Source organism: Cydia splendana, chromosome 2 (assembly GCF_910591565.1).
Source record: "Cydia splendana chromosome 2, ilCydSple1.2, whole genome shotgun sequence".
NCBI lineage: Eukaryota > Metazoa > Arthropoda > Insecta > Lepidoptera > Tortricidae > Cydia > Cydia splendana.
The window spans coordinates 43461-65100 of NC_085961.1; the positions used below are offsets into that span (position 1 = coordinate 43461).

Below are 21640 nucleotides of genomic sequence, written 5' to 3' on the forward strand. Positions count from 1 at the left end.
TTGTATGGAGTGGCGCGCGCGGCAGACCACTCGCCGCAAATGTTGTTCATTGTGACATTAGAGGGCTCGAGTGGGTAAGTGGGCGATTTCCTTTAAATCGAACCGTTTACGGGAAATGGATGCGGGCTGTGAAACAATAAGACGCATTAACCTCTCGGGCGGTAATGCACTGCTCCCCCCCCCCTTCTCCAGAGGGTACAGCCCCACCCCCGCCCCCTCACGGATCAAACGCTCTCGAAGGCGCCACTCCAGTAATTGTTCGTCGATGAGAGCGCGATTGGCGGCGCACCGAGAGCCGAATGAATACGTATTTACTGCTTGAAATGTTTTGTAGTGTAAGTTCTACAGCCGTATTTCCGAATTTTTATCGTCTATCGCTTTGAAACAAAAATAACGCGAGACCGAGAGTGAGGCGTGAGTGGCGTGACATGATAGACAATAAAACTGACACGAAAGAAAAATCATTCTAGTGAACCATCGGCCGAACGAGATCATCTACTATTGTAGGGGATTAGAAAACCTACACTGTCCAGCTTTAGAAACAGCTCCTCTCTCGGAACTCGGTGTTCTCTTTCTAGTTCGTTCGTATATTTGATAAGAAAAGATGTTAGCGACGGGCTCTCGCAGTCGGTCGCGGGTACCGGGCGCAAGTCGCTAAGCGGATAACGCGCGGCGTAATGGCGACCCATTAGCGACGCGACGCTTTCCTGCTACGACACCGTGCGGCTGCGACACCGTCGTGTGAAGGTGACACTCAGATGGCAGCATGCAGCTGCTTTACTGCTGCGGCCTTGACGCGGGCACTGAATCTGTCAATCTGTTTCCTTGTTAAAATGAGTTACTGATTGCATATTGAATATCGACGCTGCTGACTACAGCCGGTACTAACCTAATGTCGTAACAGAAGATGATGCAGCTGCAGTTGGCCTATTTTCATAATATTCATTTCCTTATACATAATTTGGTAACTTTAAGGCTCGTCTCACTACTGCTCAAAAGACGTTAATGCACCGTTAAAGCAGTAACGTGGCTCATTTAACACATACTGTCAAAATTCAAACTTTTACTTAGTTGGCAAGTAGGCCTCACTAGTCACTAGGCTCTTTCAGATCACTGCGTTTACGGTGCATTAATGTCTTTTGAGCACCCGTGTGGGCAAACCTTAACTTGAATATTCCATTGCTCTGAGCAACGTGCCACACAGTGCAGCGGGGTAGGTACGACACGCTGCGACACCACGAGACACGCACGACATGTATATCGAGAGCGCGACACAAGAGAGTAATCTCTTCGGTGTTGGGACCACTCGAGACCTAAACAATACGGGGATCGATCAAGTATGGAGAAATCCTTTTTTTGCGAGTTGAGTTCCTGATAGAAGGTTTTAATATGCCTACATATTATACAGGTGCAACGGAGTTCGCCTCAATACGAAACAGCTCAACTAGGGTGTTGCATCTCTTGTTAGTACTAGGTAGGTACCTACAGAAGACCGCAGTGTAGGCTAAATAGATGGCCGATTTTCGATTCTGGTTTTTTATAATCAATTAATTAATGTGTTTATGGGATCAAATTATATCAAAAGCGATAAAAAAAGTCAGAAATAAAATTCTGACAATCGTACTTACCTAATCTCAATGCTCGACGCTATAGGTACGCCGTGAAATGTTGCGTATATGTACCGTTACGTAAATAGATTTCATACCAGTTATTTATTTTTCATCAAAATGTAAGGAATCGAATGGGAAATATATTGTTTACATTTTGGAAGGTAAAACAAACTTTAGGTGTTATCGTTTTAATAATTTCCTAATTTTGCATGAAAATATAGTAGCTATCTAGATAGTTGGAGTACCTATATTAGTACCTACGTTATAAAAGTGAACGCGTGCCATCATTCCTATTCCTTATCCGCGATTGTTTCAGTCGCCGCGTGTCTGGCTGGAGGAGGTAGGAGCCGTAACGTCGCTCAAAGCGTCGCTAATGGCCGCAAACAATTACGAGGGAGCCCCGAGAGAGCTCTAATTTGGCGGCTTCCTTCCTTCCGGGCCTCCCCGGAAGCGAGCTGATCTGATCGCGACTTTCCTGCGTCTGTACCGCTACAGCAAAGTTACTGTAATTAACCATTGAAATAGGGATACTTATGGAAGAAATCTAGTGACATTTGAACTGAGAAACCGACCTCTACTTATTGGGCTCGCCCCTTAGCCACTCACATGCTTTGTGCAATTGTAGTTGCAAGCTGTCACCCTTATTTTCACATAATAATAGAGGTCACTGACTAATATCAATCATGTGAGTGGATATACAGGGTGATTCAGGAGACGTGAGCAGGACTAACACTGCGCATATCGTTAAGTATAAGCAACTGTTTCGTACCAGTATTAGTGAGGTTAACGTTAATTTTCTAGTCGTGTTGAAAAAAAAAGTTATTAATTTTTTCACGACATGCATGGTCACCCTAAAATTAGAATACTAAACTACCGATATTCTGTGTCAAATTGAATGTCATTACTGTCATCACAGTCTGGTTACTTTTGAAAACTCGTATCTCACTCAAGTTTGACAGTTTATTTTCTTCGTAATCAAAATGCCATTACGGTTAAAGAGGTTTTATGTTTATTAATTAGGTCCTGTAGGATGACCATGATTGTTGAGAATTAAATTTGCCCTCACCAAAAAGTTAAAAAATAGGAAAAAGTGTTGTTGTTTCTCCTAAATATAACGGTGATCGATCAATTATCAGTTACTGAGTGTGCAGGATTAGTCCTGCTCACGTCTCATGAATCATTCTGTATAATAATAAATAAATAAAATTAATTTATATCAGACAGTTGAGAGTCCATTATTTAAATTAATTATATTATAAATTAAAAATATTCAATAAGCATAATGTTTCGTCGCTATCGAATTTAGAGAAATCAACATAATCATTTAGAAATAAGCGGTCGAACTAGTTAGCGCCTAATATGCCTTATACCAAACGAGTCGTTTTGTAAGTATAGTAGGTTATCTTGATTCATTCTCACCAGAACTTACATTATAAAATAATTATTCCGCGTGCGTGAGTAAAAGTAAGATGAAACCGGCGGCCATCGGCCAACTATTCCTCCAAGTGCGAGACGCTCGGTAATCGCACAGATAATGACCACTTTGATGTCAGTCGCGGGCGCGGGCGGGGGGCGTCGTCGCACAACACGTCACTTCATTTCCGCCGATTAGAGAGCTCTGGGAGCGGGGGAGGGGTGGAGGGGGGATAATGGCCGCTATTATTTTACGTTCCGGAGGGAGTTGCGGATACAATTGGCTTAATTCCCGCGAAGAGCGACAATGGAGCGCCGCGATCGAGTTAATTGGCTGGAAGAAGCGAGGCGGCAGCGGCCGTAGGCGCTGATGAACGAACAGATACCTACCTATCGATATTTTTCCTGTGAAGTAAATATTAAAGTAAACTAACACAGCTATTGGTGCACCTAACCAATCCTAACTTTTTATTCTATAGGTACTTACTCATAATCATAACATTCATGGCTAAGTAAGCCTTGCCTAATTACATCCATTTATTTAGTGCCTGTTACTAGAGTTAATTTGCAAATCTCTAAAGGCCATTTGCACCATTCACTAACCCGGGGTTAACCGGTTAAACCTGGGGTTACCTTGGTTACCAGTACAATTTGATACTGGGTTAATGGTTTAACCCCTTAACCCCAGATTAGTGGAATGGTGCAAGTGGCCCTAAGTCTCTATCAAACTAATGTTTAAATAGGTACCAATAGGTAACGGTGCAATGAAGGTTATTATCTTATCCCACATGTCGATATGTCGAAAATAAGCAATATCGGCAGGAGATTAACGAGCCAGCAAAATAAAGATTTAGATAACTCCGCAAGCAACAGCCTCATACACCAGACACCTCTCAACTAAAAATGTTTAAACAATTGTGGTTTTCTTAAATAACTCATTGCATTAAATAAAGGAACAAAATCGTTTTGTCAGAAAGATTTACCACTAGCTAGATCGAGGGGACTTAGATATTGTAAATCTTTAGTTAAACACTTCTGGAACTTGTTTTAAGCTTCTTAACTTTTTTCCTGTACAATGGGTAAACCGGAATACGATTGTTTACGTTAGTGTCATGCGGCGTTATCATCTGATGCCTACCTACCTACTTCTACTATAATACATACTTCTATACATGGCTACCTCATTATAGGTACTGTTTCAAGAACTTAGTCTAACTACTCATATGAGACGGTTGCGGTAGGTGGTTCGAATCATCAGGCTACCTTTGATACAATGGTGTCTTAGTTTTATTTAGGTATAGGTATAAATTACACACATTCTCATGCCTTCATTTTAAATGCATCGTAGTCAATCATAACTTCTAACGTAACATCTTGAGCAGTACGCCAATATAATGAAATTCAGGAAAGCTTGTTATTTTAACCTTTCATAATGTACTATTTACCGGCTATATTTTTATCAAAAATGCATACATAAGTCATCATAATTATTGATTAGTCCAATGACTTGATGTGTTACTATTTGAGCAATAAGGCACAGTAAAGTAGGAAATTATTTCATAGGTAGGTAGGTACCTGGTGACTTGGTGAGTGATAAGTATGTCTTCAAATGTCGTCATTTGCTAAATCCCTGTTGCTATAGGTAGAACTGCTAAGAGAGGAAAGTCATAAAAAATCTTAATAATGAGTTTAGAAAGTTTCGTTCAATAAATAATCACTTGTCATAGTCGTTTCAAGCGTTTTAACTTGAGTGGATACAATGGGCAGCTCGTAATGCAACGAGCACAAAGGGATTACCTAAACAGAGTTGTAAGGATTCTGAAGGATAAGTGAGAGTAAGAGGTGGGAAACAATGGGATTGATCAGGGAGCAGGCGCCGCGCCGCTCGCGCAAGTTGGGCTATGAAGGAAACAAGTAGGACAGTGGGTTGTAAGGTTAAACAATGTCGTAAGAATTTGTGAAGGATGAGTGAGTGGGACGTGAGTGGGAAGCCACGATGACCAGTGATCAGGCGCCTTGAGGGCAGATTGGGGAAGCCAGGATATGAGAAGTGGGCAGGGATCTATAGAGTTCATATCTTCATATATGGATAAATAGAAAAACATATTATGCATTATTAAGTTCTTTCGTCACTTTTAACTCTTGTGTTTTTGCACATATGTAGGTACTCCACTTCTGTAAGCAGAAGGTTGGTAGGTAGAGCAGAAGGAGCGAAACTCTTCCTTTCTAATTGTGTCTGAGCGACGTACCTATACTTACCTGCAAATACGAGAGTTCTTGCCCTATGACGGTCTTTCCATCCAAAAATGTTATAGGTCTTTCCACTTGACCTTAATATATTAATTATCGTTAATACCAATATTCTTTTTGATGCATGTACTAAGTACTAAGACTCAAATCTTTAAATTATCTAAGGGAAAAATATGTTTCGGTCAAATACTGGAAGCCTGCACTCTAAAAAAAATTTGGTTGGCCCTATCAATATTTTGATAGTCGTAATCAAGCATCTTGATTCCATACGAGCCTAACAAGGACTTCGACATTTCAAATAAGGTAATTCTGATTGATTTTACTATTGTTATGTAACTGAGGCAACTAAGATCTTGTTCAATATATACATGAAAAAGAATTATGCTAACTAATTGACCCTAGTAAGATCAACTAAGCTTGATATTTATTGAATCAACCTACGTTACATAATTATGTCAACAAGTTAATAATAGATGCAAGGTATACAATTGTTAGGATTAATCAATACCTACTTTATTAGTTCAATCACAGATACACTTATTGTTTAAAGTAATCAGCTTTCATTGATTTATATAAGATCGTAATTGTTGTAATTAACTTAACGTCAACTAAGAAGAAACTGCTCTTAGTTGGTCTTCATTTTTTAGAGTGTGTAATATATTATATGTGGTTCTATCTCGGTACGATAAAAGTGACTTGCACCAAAATCATACATCCCGATGCCAGAAAAATATGAGTATCTATCTATGCAGCACGCTTCTATGGCTCTACAAATAAGATGGTGTCAGATATTTATGCACGGTTTGTTGTACACTTACGAAACTAGTAGGTTAAGATTAGCAAATTAAGGACTGACCGATGGCCGACTTCAAAAAGTTTTGTAAGTTCATAATAAGTTGTTTTTGCTAGTTTGCGAGCCGGCCGTAGGCTGTAACGGGTCTAACGCGACAACGCGGCGGGGATAAGAGTCCCTCGCTCCGCTCGCGCGCTCCAGCGCTCCAATCAAACGCTAGGGGCGGCGATAAGAGTAGGACAGGCGATGACTGGCTTTAAGTGCGAGGGGGATGGGTGTGAAGGCGGGCGCGCTGTCACCACGCCGTCGTCATCAGTCAGTGACAGTTGTGTGGCGCGCGGCGTAGCCTGCGAGTGACGGTGAACGAATGGTTAAGTGTTGTCGCGAGTGAGTGAGTGTCGCCTTCGACATGTCGTCGCCGCGGCGGGCCGTCTACAGCATCGACCACATCCTGGGCCGGCGGCCGCGCGGTACCTATCGAGTGACATGACACACAACGTACACCACTTGACACTGTGGAGTGGATTATAACAATGCCTAACTCGTGAGGACTGGAGCCGTCAACACCGGGAGTCAATGTCACCTTAAGAGAAAAGGAGACTTTTACTCTCTGGATACTAACATTACACTTCTGTAATGCTCTGTAACTCTTCAGATAGGAGCGAAAAATAGATTCCATTCAAACGAAGGGGCATACCTATCTATGATTATACAATCAACTGTGTAAACATATTTTCCATAGCGTCAAGTCAATATCAAAGGAGAAAAATGGGGACTACGTTTAAAGATAAAGATAATGTTTTTTATTTGCAAGAATACTTATTCTCTAATAATCTAAAATACATAGGTTTTGTTTTGTTAAGTGGTGTACAACGACAATGCAAATTTTACAAAAAATGTTATCTCAATGTTTGTATGGAGAAGCGGTCGTCCCCTATTGTCTCAATGCTTGCAAGTAAGGCTTCTTTTTGGATCTAATTTGACTGGTCTATCACGCAATCTAGCATCCGCAAATTTAGGGAAAAACGTCAATTCATTACATCTTATAAAACTACTCCAAAACTCTAAAACTACTAAACGGATTTACACAACATTTTCATCTAATACCTAGAGGGATTCTTGAGGAAGGTTTAGGTATATAACTTGTTAAGATTTTGTTTTAATTGGTTGAAATATGACGACGGTGTTAAAATCACGCTGGCTAGGAGCTTTAATCGAAAACGCTGCCCAATCCGTTTGAGTATGGAGTATGATGGGGTTGTCTCTCTTTCATGGGTCTACAAAAAGTCTGCGATGGTGTATGTCTATCTTTTAAGGATAACTTAATATAACTATTCTTAACTTCTAGAAAAACATCACATAATATGTGACACTTGCAAAGCTATTTATACGGATACAGTATAAATAATTATCAAATCAAATACGTTAGTTATATTTAAGCATTTCGTTTCGTGAAAGTTGCACCCATAACAGAAAAAGTAAGGGCAAATCGCCTAATGTGGAGGGAAGTACGAGGAAAGGAAAACCGAGGAAAAGGTGGATGGACTGTGTGAGAGATGATATGAAACGAACGCAAGTGAATGATGAAATGACGGGCAACAGAGAGGTGTGGAAGAGAAAGACATGCTGCGCCGACCCCAAGTGAATGGGACAGGGGCAAGAGAATGATGATATTTAAGCATTTCGTACAAATTACAATGGTCCCTTACACCATACAATTTAAATGAATATCTCAGGAGTAATCGTAAATTAAAGTTCCATTTCGAGCCATATAACTTGTACGAAATGTTAAAGACGCTATCCTTCGTTAGTTCCAATTTTCACCACCGCATGCTCTGCGATCGCTTTACTTACCCCCATCATGCACTTCGCACGTAGCTAATTTTATGTTTAATCGATTTTGAGTTACGTAGGGGTCAAATGTGGCTCCAAATGGTTACTGGTATACATGCATCGCCATTGTAATTGGGACACAAAATTACCTAATTGCATTCTGAGTGCTGGTGCTCTTGTTCTTGATACATTATTCAAGTTATGTCACACAAAGCGCTCTTTTAAAAGCTTTCAAGTTTCAACAACAGTAGTAGTCGTAGTAGTTTTGATTGACTCCGCCTTTCCTGACTTATTTATAAAATATGAATCAAATTACTGAAATGTGAACTGCATCATGCAAATATGCATTACAAAGCTACATCAAAAGCCTCTTGATCAAAGCAAGTAGATCACAAGTCGTTAGGTATCATTATTTGAACGGATTGGATGCATTGAATCCATTATGATTGGGAAAATCCCCACTCGATTGCTCGATACAGAGCGCAGCGCAGCCCGAGCGGGGATCGCGGCGCATATGGACGTTACGGACATTTACGAGTAGCCCATAGTCCTCTTAGTCTAGTTGTCTTTCTTAGGCAAACTCACATGTTGACTAGATTTTTGAAGTGAAAACTTCTTTAGCGGCGCTGAGCACTTTTTGAGGTGGCGAAAAAATGATAAACTCGATTCAGCGTAACGCGTAACGTAACGCTGACGTCATGTGTCACGGACAATCAAATGTTATTCACCTTTAGTCATAACGTATCATAATCAGGTCAATTATTAAAATCTGGACTTTTATATTAAGCAATAAAGCTCAATGTTCTAATCTTGTACGGGCTGAAATACGAGGACCTCACAGTTACATTCTAACTTTAATATCACTCCTATATAATTAAATAATTCAATAAAGTCTCATCTTGATGAAATCGCTAATAAAAGTGAACTCTAGTACTGGTGAATAAAACTCAAAATATCATGACCAAATATATTTAGATGCGAGGTCTGCAAGGTAACTTTACAATTTCTATTCGAATTTTAAACAATTAACGCTACAAATTTAAGCTCACTGGCCAGCAATTTCGGAACTAAAGTTCTTCAATAGAAAGGAGGATGGGTCAATTATACATAGTGCTGCAGACATTTTGGACTAGTCATTGAGTTTTCACTTCTGTCGGCACTCCCGGAGTGCAACCCGTTGTTTTTTTTGTCTATACTATATTTATGTGGATCAATTGTGAGATCAACAAAATTCTAAAATCAGAAATAAGATTAAGGTTATAATGGCAACAGCTGACGTCACTGGTGCTCCTCATAGCCGAATCAAAGAATAGCAGATTGATATTTATTTCGTAAAATATTGCTTACTTACAATACTTATCTACTCTGGGTGCACATTTTTTTCTGACTGACGAAAGTACTTTTTGTTTAGGTTAAATACTTGCAAGGGTCTCGATTCTCGAATGATCCTACAATGCAAGCCATGTTACTTTCAGGCTTCTTATTCACTGGCAGGTCACGACTTAGCACCGGTACTATAATTATATAATTATATTATATGTATAAATTCGACATGTACAACTGCCAGATTTCGCATCCACGTCAAATCAACAGTTGATTTTATTGCATGTTGATTCTATCAAGTGTTGATTCGATAATATCAATAATACCGCTTTGTAGTCATAATCATCATCTCTCCGAAAACTGTTTCTCATATATTTTTTAATAGTTTTTTGTACTACTACCTACATTATTCATAACGATACATATTCCGTTTTTTTTACTCATAATGTTATCACTAAGAATGTATCTGTGCCCATAATGTTATTTGTAAGAATTTCTTTATTTATAAACTTATTTCATACAATCATTTTTACAGAGTGAAACGTAAATTAACAATTACTAATACTTTTTCACTGTCGCTGTACCAATAATGTTCAATAATAATGTGTGTAATGTGTGTGTTGTAATGTTCTCCAAGTACTGTACGAACTGCGTACTTATACTTTATGGGTTGTTAAAAAAAAATAACCTCGAAGACTAAGGCGGGAGCATTTGCTTCTCGCTACGGTCGCTCACTGTGAGGGTCACAGGATTTCGGTTCTGTGAGGGTCGCAGTTCTAACCTAACCTAACCCACCATTTCGATTCTGTGAGGGTCACAGTTCTAACATAATCCACCTTTCTGGCAGCATTTCGGTTTTGTGAGGGTCGCAGTTCTAACCTAACCTAACCCACCTTTCTGGCAGCATTTCGGTTCTGTGAGGGTCGCAGTTCTAACCTAACCTAACCCACCTTTCTGGCAGCAATTCGGTTCTATGAGGGTCGCAGTTCTAACCTAACCTAACCCAAGTTTCTGGCAGTATTTCAGTTCTGTGAGGGTCGCAGTTCCAACCTAACCTAACCCACCTTTCTGACAGATTTCGGTTCTGTGAGGGTCGTAGTTCTAACCTAACCTAACCCACCTTTCTGGCAGGATTTTAACCTGACTTGACCTACTTTTCTGTTTATTTTTGTCTTTTTTTCCTTATTTAGAATTTACTATTGCAGGTGCATGCTGCTATAAATAAAATCAAATATGTCGAAATCAATATGTCGAGTAATAATATATGTGTCGTAGTCAGATCGTATAATCCGCCGTATTACATTACGGCTAGCCGTTATTAAAAACAGGGGCGTTTTGAAATGCGGCGGTTCGACGATTAGCCGGATTGTCATTGCGATACGTTCTTCAATAAGGCGGCCAACGTTTAGCCGCATCGTACTACTATTTTAGATTGTAGAGTGACCAGTTCTTTCGGTCGCCTACGTAACCGGAGTTTGACAATGTTTGCAATTTAATTTATTTTTACCATGGTCCCACCGCACTACATGTGTTTATTTTCCAAAACATTTCCTTCGCAACTTAAATAGACGGAGCCCCGCAAGCGGGGCTCCTATTTCTGGGCGGTTTGCCCTTCGGGCATCTGAAGCTACCTAACGAACCAAACCTACTTACCTACCTACGCTTTTTTCCCCAAAGTGTAATGTTTTCACGGACGTCTCACTAAATCAATAGGTAGGTAGGTTAGGTTCGTTAGGTAGCTTCAGATGCCCGAAGGGCAAACCGCTCAGAAATAGGAGCCCCGCGAAGCGGGGCTCCGTCTAGTTAAGTTGCGAAAGAGATGTTTTTTGAAAAGAAACATTCCGACGAACTCCAGATTTGATGGACACCCCAGCGTTTGTCAGGCAGCGCCACGGGTGTTAAAAATGGGAACTAAAAACTGTCAAAGCGGCGGCTAATGACTCGCTGTATTACATTACGGCTAGCCGTGTTGAAGAACGTATGGCGCCGAATACATTACGGCGGATTCTCATTCAGCCGCATTCAATCCGGCTAATCGTTAAACCGCCGCATTTCAAAACGCCCCTGTTTTTGAAAACGGCTAGCCGTAATGTAATACGGCGGATTATACGATCCGACTGCGACATATGCATACATTTTAGTAATAGAGATATTTATGTATGAATATAATAAATTCGAAGTTCCAATGAGTATTATTTAAAATGAAAATGTATAATGATCATTAGAATGTAAAATTGTATGAGATACATTTTCGGAGTTTCAATAATCGAATTTGCAATTTTATATGACCTTTGGCGCACCCAAAATTTTGACATTGTATGTATTCGAGAACTTATGAATTTTCCCACATCAGCGGGAGATCAACACGATACGTCTAACGTCGCTTGTCGAATAGGGGTCCAGCATCCCTATATATCTCCAAGTTAAATGGCGATAAATAATAACACTAAGTGACAATATCGGCCATAGACGCGCTGAGCCACGACGACATCAAACGAATACCAGCGCGGCGAGAATCTCATTACTTATTGTGTCGCCGCCATCAGGAGGCGGCGCTCTAAACTAATTACAATAACGATTTATGATATATTTCCCTTCGATATAAGTGCCAAAACTTAGATAGGAATAAGGTAGTGCCTACTACACCTAGACCACCGCAATCGATTCATTGTTATCCTAAAATATAGATACTGCATGCGTCTTTACTGATAATTAAAAAAGCTTTCAAATTGGTCAACACATTGAAATCATTTATGACGGTAGCTAAGTGATTAATATTGCAGGTACTTAACAAACAGTAACATTATGAGCATTAACGATCGTTGCTGCACAATACTGCCCTTCGCTTTGTGCGTTAATCGCGCAACAATTACAAAGCCGCTGTAAAAATAGAATTACTACAAATAAATAGTGCTCTTACAGAGTGACGTGAAGAGATTTGTAAAAAATGCGCTTAGGGGTGCCGCTCACATACAACTGTGTACTCTAACGCGTGGGTATAGGGTCGGGAATTAAGTGTACGGGGATGTAATTAGTCTGGTTGTAGTTCTCAGGGATGTAATTTGCTATTTATTCGGCGTAGTAGCCGTGATGCTCCCGGTTCAACTTCAATACGTTAATAATGCCTGATATTCTGTTTCGATTACAATTATATTTTGATATCAGTTCAGTAGTTGCTAATAATATTGTTCGTTACATGGTTATCTTATTTTTTTTGTTGGTATTGGTTTTTGTGTCATTATTTCGCTGTTTGTAAAGAGTTGTGGGGCCACTTGCATTGTCCTTAACTTTATCTTGTCTCTAAGGCTCGTATGTATCTAAATCTTTTGTATTTTGTTTTTCTGATACCTATAACACAGAAACTTATAAAATCGGTTCCTATAATTTAGATGCACTACGCGTGGTCGCTATAAATAAGTCACAGCTAAAAATTTGGCTCCAGCAGCATCCTTAGGTCTCTGGAACAGAAGATACTTTTATAGGTATTTCAGTGTGTGTATGGCTGTATGGCCCAGATAACGTAAATGTTATACATGTAGTACATGATATGATGATGTACATGTAGAAGTCTCGTTCGGGACGATCGGGAGCGGTGGGAAGTCGTGCACGGGAGCCGGGACTCGTCGGGACCGTGTTTACCCGATGTCGAACATTGTTTGCGCATTAAGCGGGCTTACACGTTAAGCCCAGATAGTTCACATTTAATTTAATACCGTTACTATTAAATTGTATTTATTGTAATTTATTTACATGGATTGTTCTCCCCTCAGTAAAAAGTGGAGAGGCGCTTAACGGCGAGTGTGTGCTCTTTTAAGTTGGCGATCAATACGCATTGTACGCGATCGTTGACTGCTTTTGTGTTTGGCGCATTTGTTGATCTTGTCAGTCATGATCACGGCGGCTCGGGCTCGGTGCTCGGGGGTCGCATTCAAAACTAGACGCCCCTGATTCTATATCTTACGAGGTCAAGTAAAATATAATACTTCCTTCTGTTTCTTGAGCGATACCTTAATCCTTGAGCTGAGCATTCAAGTTTCCTGACATGTCATGAAGGTCTATTGACTATTACGTACATCCGGTGCGCATGGCAATGCCCCCGCCAAGTCGATTAATTTGGACATTAAATACTCTAAAATTTCATCCCAGAGTTGCTCAGTAAGTTAACACTTTTAGGAAGATAATCATCCTTTTAGATACCAAGCTTTTCTATTCTAAAATATATAAGTACTTTTTGAGGCACATAATCGCGGTTTCTGGTTTTTGATGTAACAGCCAAAAGTACTTAGTAGTTTTATCGTACCTAACTGACGGAGTCGTTCAAGTTGCAGTGTAGGTAGTATCGGGCCGGCTGGAAAATAAATTTTCTTCCTTCCAGCTTTCGGCCGGCGACTTTTAACAATCGTCTTTGAAAACTTCTATTGTCAATATCGCTTTTACAAATACTAACATTTCCGTTATACCGACACTAATTGTGTTTAAGTATTACAAAGTTTAAGAATTGCTTTTGAACTCCCTTTTTGTCCGTGGTTGGTCGATTCTTAGTGCAATCCCAAATTATCTTGGCTCCATTTACGTCCACTATACTTCACACACGCACACAAACACACTTACCTTTTATCTTGTATTACAAATATCACACTACCAACTCAATCCTCTTCCATCCACAGAGCACGTGGAGCTAAAGAGCGAGAGTCGAGCGCACACGCCGTCCGACTCGGAACTGGAGCTCGAGCACGAGCACGAGCACGAGCACGAGCACGAGCACGAGCACGAGCACGAGCACGAGCACGAGCACGAGCACGAGCACGAGCACGAGCACGAGCGCGATCACGAGCAAGAGCAGGAGCATGAACGGGAGCAAGACTCGGCTCGGGAGCCACTGGAGTTGGACTCATTAGATACCGGACGACCAAGAAAGGTTATTTGCTGATGTTTATGTATAAGAAAATTTACCATTGCTGCAGCAAATATAGAAAGTCAATTTAAACGAACAATGCCATTTAAGATCTTGCTCCTGCATTTATACTTAGGCAGTATTTTCGTAATGACTCGATAATATCACACTAATTCTTAAGACCAATTTGAAGAAATAAGAACTATAAAGTAGAAAGATGAACATAGTATACATATGTAGTTCTTTTCATAATGAGTGAGTGTGAGACAGCTAAGTTATTGTTTAATTAAACAAGTTATACTTTAATTTTGTTTACTAATGACAGAGAATGAGCACTGTTATAGTATAATACTTTATTTATAGCATGTGAGTAACGTGTGTATTCTTAAGCAGGTGCGCCGCAGCCGGACCACGTTCACCACCTACCAGCTGCACGAGCTGGAGCGCGCCTTCGACGCCACACAGTACCCCGACGTGTTCACGAGAGAGGAGCTGGCTCTCAGGCTAGAGCTCAGCGAAGCGCGTGTTCAGGTACATTACACTCCTCCACTCCAGCACGTGCGCCGCAGCCGGACCACGTTCACCACCTACCAGCTGCACGAGCTGGAGCGCGCCTTCGACGCCACACAGTACCCCGACGTGTTCACGAGAGAGGAGCTGGCTCTCAGGCTAGAGCTCAGCGAAGCGCGTGTTCAGGTACATTACACTCCTCCACTCCAGCAGGTGCGCCGCAGCCGGACCACGTTCACCACCTACCAGCTGCACGAGCTGGAGCGCGCCTTCGACGCCACACAGTACCCCGACGTGTTCACGAGAGAGGAGCTGGCTCTCAGGCTAGAGCTCAGCGAAGCGCGTGTTCAGGTACATTACACTCCTCCACTCCAGCACGTGCGCCGCAGCCGGACCACGTTCACCACCTACCAGCTGCACGAGCTGGAGCGCGCCTTCGACGCCACACAGTACCCCGACGTGTTCACGAGAGAGGAGCTGGCTCTCAGGCTAGAGCTCAGCGAAGCGCGTGTTCAGGTACATTACACTCCTCCACTCCATCAGGTGCGCCGCAGCCGGACCACGTTCACCACCTACCAGCTGCACGAGCTGGAGCGCGCCTTCGACGCCACACAGTACCCCGACGTGTTCACGAGAGAGGAGCTGGCTCTCAGGCTAGAGCTCAGCGAAGCGCGTGTTCAGGTACATTACACTCCTCCACTCCAGCAGGTGCGCCGCAGCCGGACCACGTTCACCACCTACCAGCTGCACGAGCTGGAGCGCGCCTTCGACGCCACACAGTACCCCGACGTGTTCACGAGAGAGGAGCTGGCTCTCAGGCTAGAGCTCAGCGAAGCGCGTGTCAGGTAAATAAGCTTCCTGACAATTGAGACAATCAAATGAAAATTCGGCAAATGAAACAACGTCCAAACATATTTCGATGTTGCGACATGTTACGCTGGGTAGACACCCAGCCTTGAATAATAAGTTTATGCAGACAAACGTCTAATTTTATTATTCAAGGCTGGGTTTCTTAAGAAATAATCCGTTTCCAACTCCATGCATTAATAGGTACTCTCTTTCATTTATTTGCCTTCTTTTTTAGGGTTCCGTACCCAAAGGGTAAAACGGGACCCTATTACTAAGACTTCGCTGTCCGTCCGTCCGTCTGTCTGTCACCAGGCTGTATCTCACGAACCGTGATAGCTAGACAGTTGAAATTTTCACAGATGATGTATTTCTGTTGCCGCTATAACAACAAATACTAAAAACAGAATAAAATAAAGATTTAAATGGGGCTCCCATACAACAAACGTGATTTTTGACCAACGTCGGGAGTGGTCAGTACCTTGGATGGGTGACCGTTTTTTTTTTGCTTTTTTTTCGTTTTTTTTTTGCATTATGGTACGGAACCCTTCGTGCGCGAGTCCGACTCGCACTTGCCCGGTTTTTTAAAGGAGCCCGGACCTAAAGTATGGAAAATGTGGTTTCCGTTAAATATCTTGAGATTTTGATATGTTATAGATTTCAGAGTCCTGAACAAAAGTCTCTAGGGGTGATACCACTGTTTCCGAGTCCCTTTCAGAGTTTCGACTGATTTTGTACCTACTAGGACTCGTGATCGACAGCCAGTTGCGGTTCGAAAAACATGTGAGAGAGTTGGTCAAGTCGTGCTTTTTTCGCCTGAAAGTCTTATACCAAATTCGAAACCTCTTAAGTGAGGAAGTACGTAAGATTCTATGCGAATCACTAGTTCTCTCCAAACTAAATTACGGGGACGTAGTGTATGGGCCACGTCTACAAGACAAAACTTGTCGTCTTATACAGCGAGTTCAGAATGCCTGTTACCGTTTTTGTTATTCAGTCCCGCCTAGAAGTCACATTACACCGCATCTAAATAAGGCTTCAATACTTAATATGACATCTCGCAGACACCTACACCTTGCAAGTCTTTTATTTAGTGTCCTGAACGACAAAAAACCGGAGTATTTATATTCGAAAATACACGTTTCTTCATTCCACAGACGACATGGTACTAGATCCACCAGGCGTTGTCTTTTAGAAACACACCCACACAAAACTGTCGCTTTTACATGCTGCTTCCGGTATCTCGCAACCAAGTGCTGGAATAATATCCCTCCACCATTAAGATGTCTTAAAACCAAACAATCGTTTAAGTATCATTTTAAAATATAGCTTTTAAATAAACAAAGTATAGGAATTCCGCACGGGTATCTGGTTGCAGATTACCGGATTTAGTCTGTATGTGAACAATGTTTTTGTAGGCCGTTTTCTATTCCTCATCTGATATCATACTATACACTAACAGACACCACACTTTTACACAATCCGTAGGTACAGGTACTAAGACAATGATTATTATTTAATAGGCAAGTTACTAAATATTTTTGTATTTTTATATTATTATTATTTTTTACATCGATAATCTGTCCGTGATCTGGGTTCTAGCAGAATTATCAGTTCTTCACCCGAAAGAGTGGAGCGTATTACTGAGCCAGAACCCTTTTGTTTTGCTGCAACGCACACAGCACATTTATTGATACATCTTGTTCCTGATTTTAGTTTTAGTTTGATATTGTTATTGTTTCTGTTTTTTCTGTCAATGTGTGTATTGTGGCAAGCTAATAAATGGTTAACTATCTATCTACTAGATAAAAAAGTAATTAGTACCTACTTTAAAGTTGAATATACGTATGAAGTTGACATTGCAGTCATTTTATCTTTCTTTAAATGGCCAGCTTATCGCAATATAGGTTCAATCTAATGTCAATCGTTTAAATAAATAGTTTGGAATTGAATCTTGTTAAAGTACCTACTAATACTTTGTTATCTAGTAAAAATCAGTCAAAACTCTGAAAGAGACTCGGAAACAGTGGTAGCACCAGGCGCGGATCCACCGTTGTGGGCACGGTGGGCATGCCCACAACCCTAATAGGGTGCCCTATAGATTTCCCGAGTAGAATTTCGCCGATTTTTGTTTCGCAGACGCTTTGGCAGAGGAACATTTGGCAGAATTTCATTAGGTATAGGTAAATACGCAGAGTAGTCAGTTGATCGATACGCAGATTTACTTTTCGTACAATGATCGTTTGTTGAACGTCAAAATTGCCCGAGTAAATTAACCATTGGCCGAAACACGGTACCTAGGTACTTAGTGAAATAGAACTCCTAGCTGTCATAAGTATTTTATCAAATATTTATTATCAAAAAAAAATACAGTCAAAAATTAAAATTAAAAACTAAAATTAAAACTAAGCTTAAAAATAAAACTATAAATAGAAAATTTGCCCCATAAGTATTTATATCAGCGGACAACTCAAATTATTAGTGATACAGAATAAACAGCATTTTTTTTAAATTGTTAACTTATGGAGTCATTAATTTAAACATTCAGAATTTTTTGTACGCTTTCTTAAAATAATTCCAGCTTTTAATTGACTGTCATAGGAGTTTTAGAGCGCAGCGCAGGTCTATATGGATATGGAAAGGGCTCCATAGACCTTACGAAAAATCGCATGCCATTTTTGGTAAAATTCCGACTACTTAAGTGTAGAGGGGCAAGTGCTCTACACGTGGACATTTTCCAGATTTTGGCCTTATTTTGTTCATAAATCATAAACTATTGACAATGTGAAAAACTTATTTATTTCTTTTGAACAATTATTAAATAGTCTATAATTGCAGACTAGTTTTATCACGTTAGCTAAATAGGAACCAGATATATAAAATAAATGTTAAAATTGATATTTTTGTATGATATTATGCAGGGTTTGTACCTATGGACAATATTCTTGGTACAACTTTCCAGCAATTATTTTGGACTTGATATTGTCTCCAGGGTCTACAAAGACCTCGGAATCATCGTTTAGTTCGCAAAGCTTTAGACGAATAAAGCTAGATTTTTCGTTAGTCAGGGTGTCCATAGGTACACTACTCTACATCCTTTTTATTAACCATACTATTTAGTTATCAATTAAACATCTGGCGAAATACGAAAACTGTAGAAAACAACAATGAAACTGTTATTTTGGAGGGAAAAGGGTGCCAAGAAATGAGACACGGCCGTTTATCGTATAGCTATATTCCGACTGACAAGGCTGTTGCCGGGTGCAACCGGCTGGCGTGAAAATCTCATCTACCCGATATCTTAAACCTAACAGAAACCTTGAAGCTTATTTTGTGATTATTTACACACTTGTATCATTTACCGAATTCACAAAAAACATTTATATTACGAGGATAAAAATTTAGTTATTAATAAAATAACACTTTTATTATATACAATTACAAGTTATTAACAATTTTTTTTCAGAGCCAAAAAAATCTCCTTAAATTTATAAATACCTATGGTGAATAACTAATTGTTAGTAATATAAGAAAATGCATTTAAGTCCACGATGGTAGTATATCGTTAGTAGTTCTTTAAATACCGGTATTAGTGTCCACAGGTAAAAACCGTCCACATCAGTACTTAACACATTCAATACCACTAAGTGCTACGGGTTACGCTCGTAGCGCGTAGCCACGGTTTCGTCGTATGTAGCGCGTAGTCGCTACGAACAGTGTACCCGACAGTCGGGTTCTTGGTGTTGAATGTGTTAAGTATACTTACATGTAGTGTGATCGAGTGCCACTTGACAAAAACTTTAAAAAAAGTTATAAAACGTTACTCGACTGAAGGTTGCTTGATGAAAAGATTACTCTACCAAATGAAATTCTTTTAATAATTATTGGTCTGCTAATTTACACAGAAGCGAACTGAATGATACGTGAATCAAGAGTCTACCAAAAGTTAGTTGACCAAAACTTACATCTACGAATAATTGACTCTACGAAACCATTTTCGGCGAAACGTTGTAAGCGAATTGACAATCTGCTAAAAATTGCTCGGGGAATCATTGGGGTAGGTACCCCAGCTGAATACAGAGCCCTAATTATTTGCCAAAATATAGATTATTTACTAAACAGGGGCAATTATCTCTAGCTTATTGCCAGCTTTTAATTTACAGCCGAAGGAGTTTTTTAGCGTAGTTATCTATCTAAGCGCCACTTGCATCATCACACTAACCTGTGGTTAACCGGTTAAACCTGGAGTGGAGTTACCATCGTTACCAGTACAATTTGACACTGGGTTAACGGTTTAACGGGTTAACCCCGGGTTAGTGCAAGTGGCGCTAAGTGTGTATAGACTGAAATAAATCGCTTGTGATCCCTCTGCGAATTTATTGGTCGGGGAATCATCAGGTACCCTCGACTCGCACTTGGCCGATTTTGGAGTGGCTGTGACCACAACCTTTTTTGAGGGCTGGATCCGCGCCTGGGTAGCACCCCTAGAGACTTTTGTTCAGGACTCTGAAATCTATAACATATCAAAATCTCAAAATATTTAACTAAACCACTTTTCCATACTTTAGGTCCGGGCTCCTTTACGAAGATTTATACGGATAAGGTAGTTAATAAAGATAGATTGAAAAGAGGAAGGAATGAATAAGGCATGAAAATATCTCTTAAAAACAAAATATTGCATTCTTGGCTTTAGTATTTTTTCTTTGGTGGTGTGTCGACCACGAATATCTCTAACTACAGGCAAGCTAGGTTCTAGGTAATTAGCATTAGCGCTATTCTCCGCGTACAATACGCGCCGATTGCGGCGCCTCGCGAAATGTGCTTCACACTAATAGCAGTGTCACCTGCCAAATATTATTGCTACCGTGTCTAACCTGTCTAACAATTATTTAATAGCTTTTACTAGAACTTTAAGGATGACTCACGTTAGACCGGGCCGTGTCCGGGCTGGAGCTTCCGGCGCATCGTTTTCTATGGAAAGCATCACGTGATCGCCTGTCATGTCGTAGAAAAGTAAGCGCCGGATGCTCCGGCCCGAACACGGCCCGGTCTAACGTGAGTCATCCTTTAGTTGGTATAACTAAGTATTTGCACCGGTCCCAAATTGAAAAGCATAGAATTTAGTGTTGCTAAAATGTAGGCAGAATGTCATTGTTATGATAACATGATACATTGGCCTACATATCTCTATCTGGAGTAGGTATCAAACAGGCTTTACTTGCAAAGGGCTACGGCCTAGCAATGTTACAGTAGCACTACCTATGTATATAGTAAAGCATCATTTTGAAAGATTTGTGCTAACACTGCTAACGCAGAATGTCGGCGCTGAGTAGATTAGTAATGCGGTATAAGATGCTTAATAGCCTCGAATTAGGCAAACAAAGGGAAATCAAGTTGGCCGTTACGCCATTAGTTAGGTTAGGTTACATTGTAAATGTAAATTTTGTAACAAGAGGCTAGTTTATGGTTGTGGCCATTAGGCCCGATTAAGGTTGTGGCTTGCGGTAGGTGCGGTGTCGCGGGCGAAGGCGTTGCCCGCGCTAATGCCGCTCGTTACTTGCCATTACGCACTCGCTCCACTCACCGCCTCGCTCCACTCGCTCATCAGCGCCATTCTGCGCCGGATTAACATTTAGCCGCGCATTGTGACGGTACGAGCACCCATTACTGCGAGAGGCGGTTACGTTTCAATTCAGCTTGTTAAACACTTCAGCTGCTTTCATTTAGTTTCAGAGACGCGGCCGGCGACGACGGAATATATATAGTTACTTAGATACAGCTAGGTACTATAGGTAGCCATTGCAAACGGCTGGGTTTTGCAGCTATAAAGTAACACCTTTTGCAAACTCGCTATTGAATAAGTAAGCAACTACCATCTATAAATTGTAAATACAGATGTCAATCACAATCTTAACAACTACCGTCATTTTATTATATATTATGTATATCGATACTGTGCAGTCGAGTTCTTAAATATGTACCTATACATTTATCACCATAAGCCATGGCAATAAGGAGAAAAAATGTATACATGCTTAATTGCTTATGAACTCGACTGTATCACAAGTATAAACGGAAAGCATATAGAAATAACGAGGCATGTTGCTTCGTGAGAGGATATTAAATATGATATTTTACTCGGAGTCTGGGGATGGATAGGGAAAGCCA

The 21640-nt window shown here is 40.6% G+C and overlaps 1 protein-coding gene across 1 annotated transcript in view; it reads left to right on the forward strand.

Annotated features, from left to right (window-relative positions):
- Window positions 1–6190: 6190 nt before the first annotated feature.
- Window positions 6191–21640, forward strand: part of LOC134800693 (retinal homeobox protein Rx1-like) — a 28814-nt gene continuing 13364 nt past the window's right edge. Inside the window, exons 1-3 of the mRNA XM_063773190.1 lie at window positions 6191–6536; window positions 13890–14140; window positions 14507–14647. Coding sequence (XP_063629260.1) covers window positions 6476–6536; window positions 13890–14140; window positions 14507–14647 — 453 coding nt within the window. The 5' untranslated portion in view covers window positions 6191–6475. The remainder of the gene's footprint in view (window positions 6537–13889; window positions 14141–14506; window positions 14648–21640) is intronic.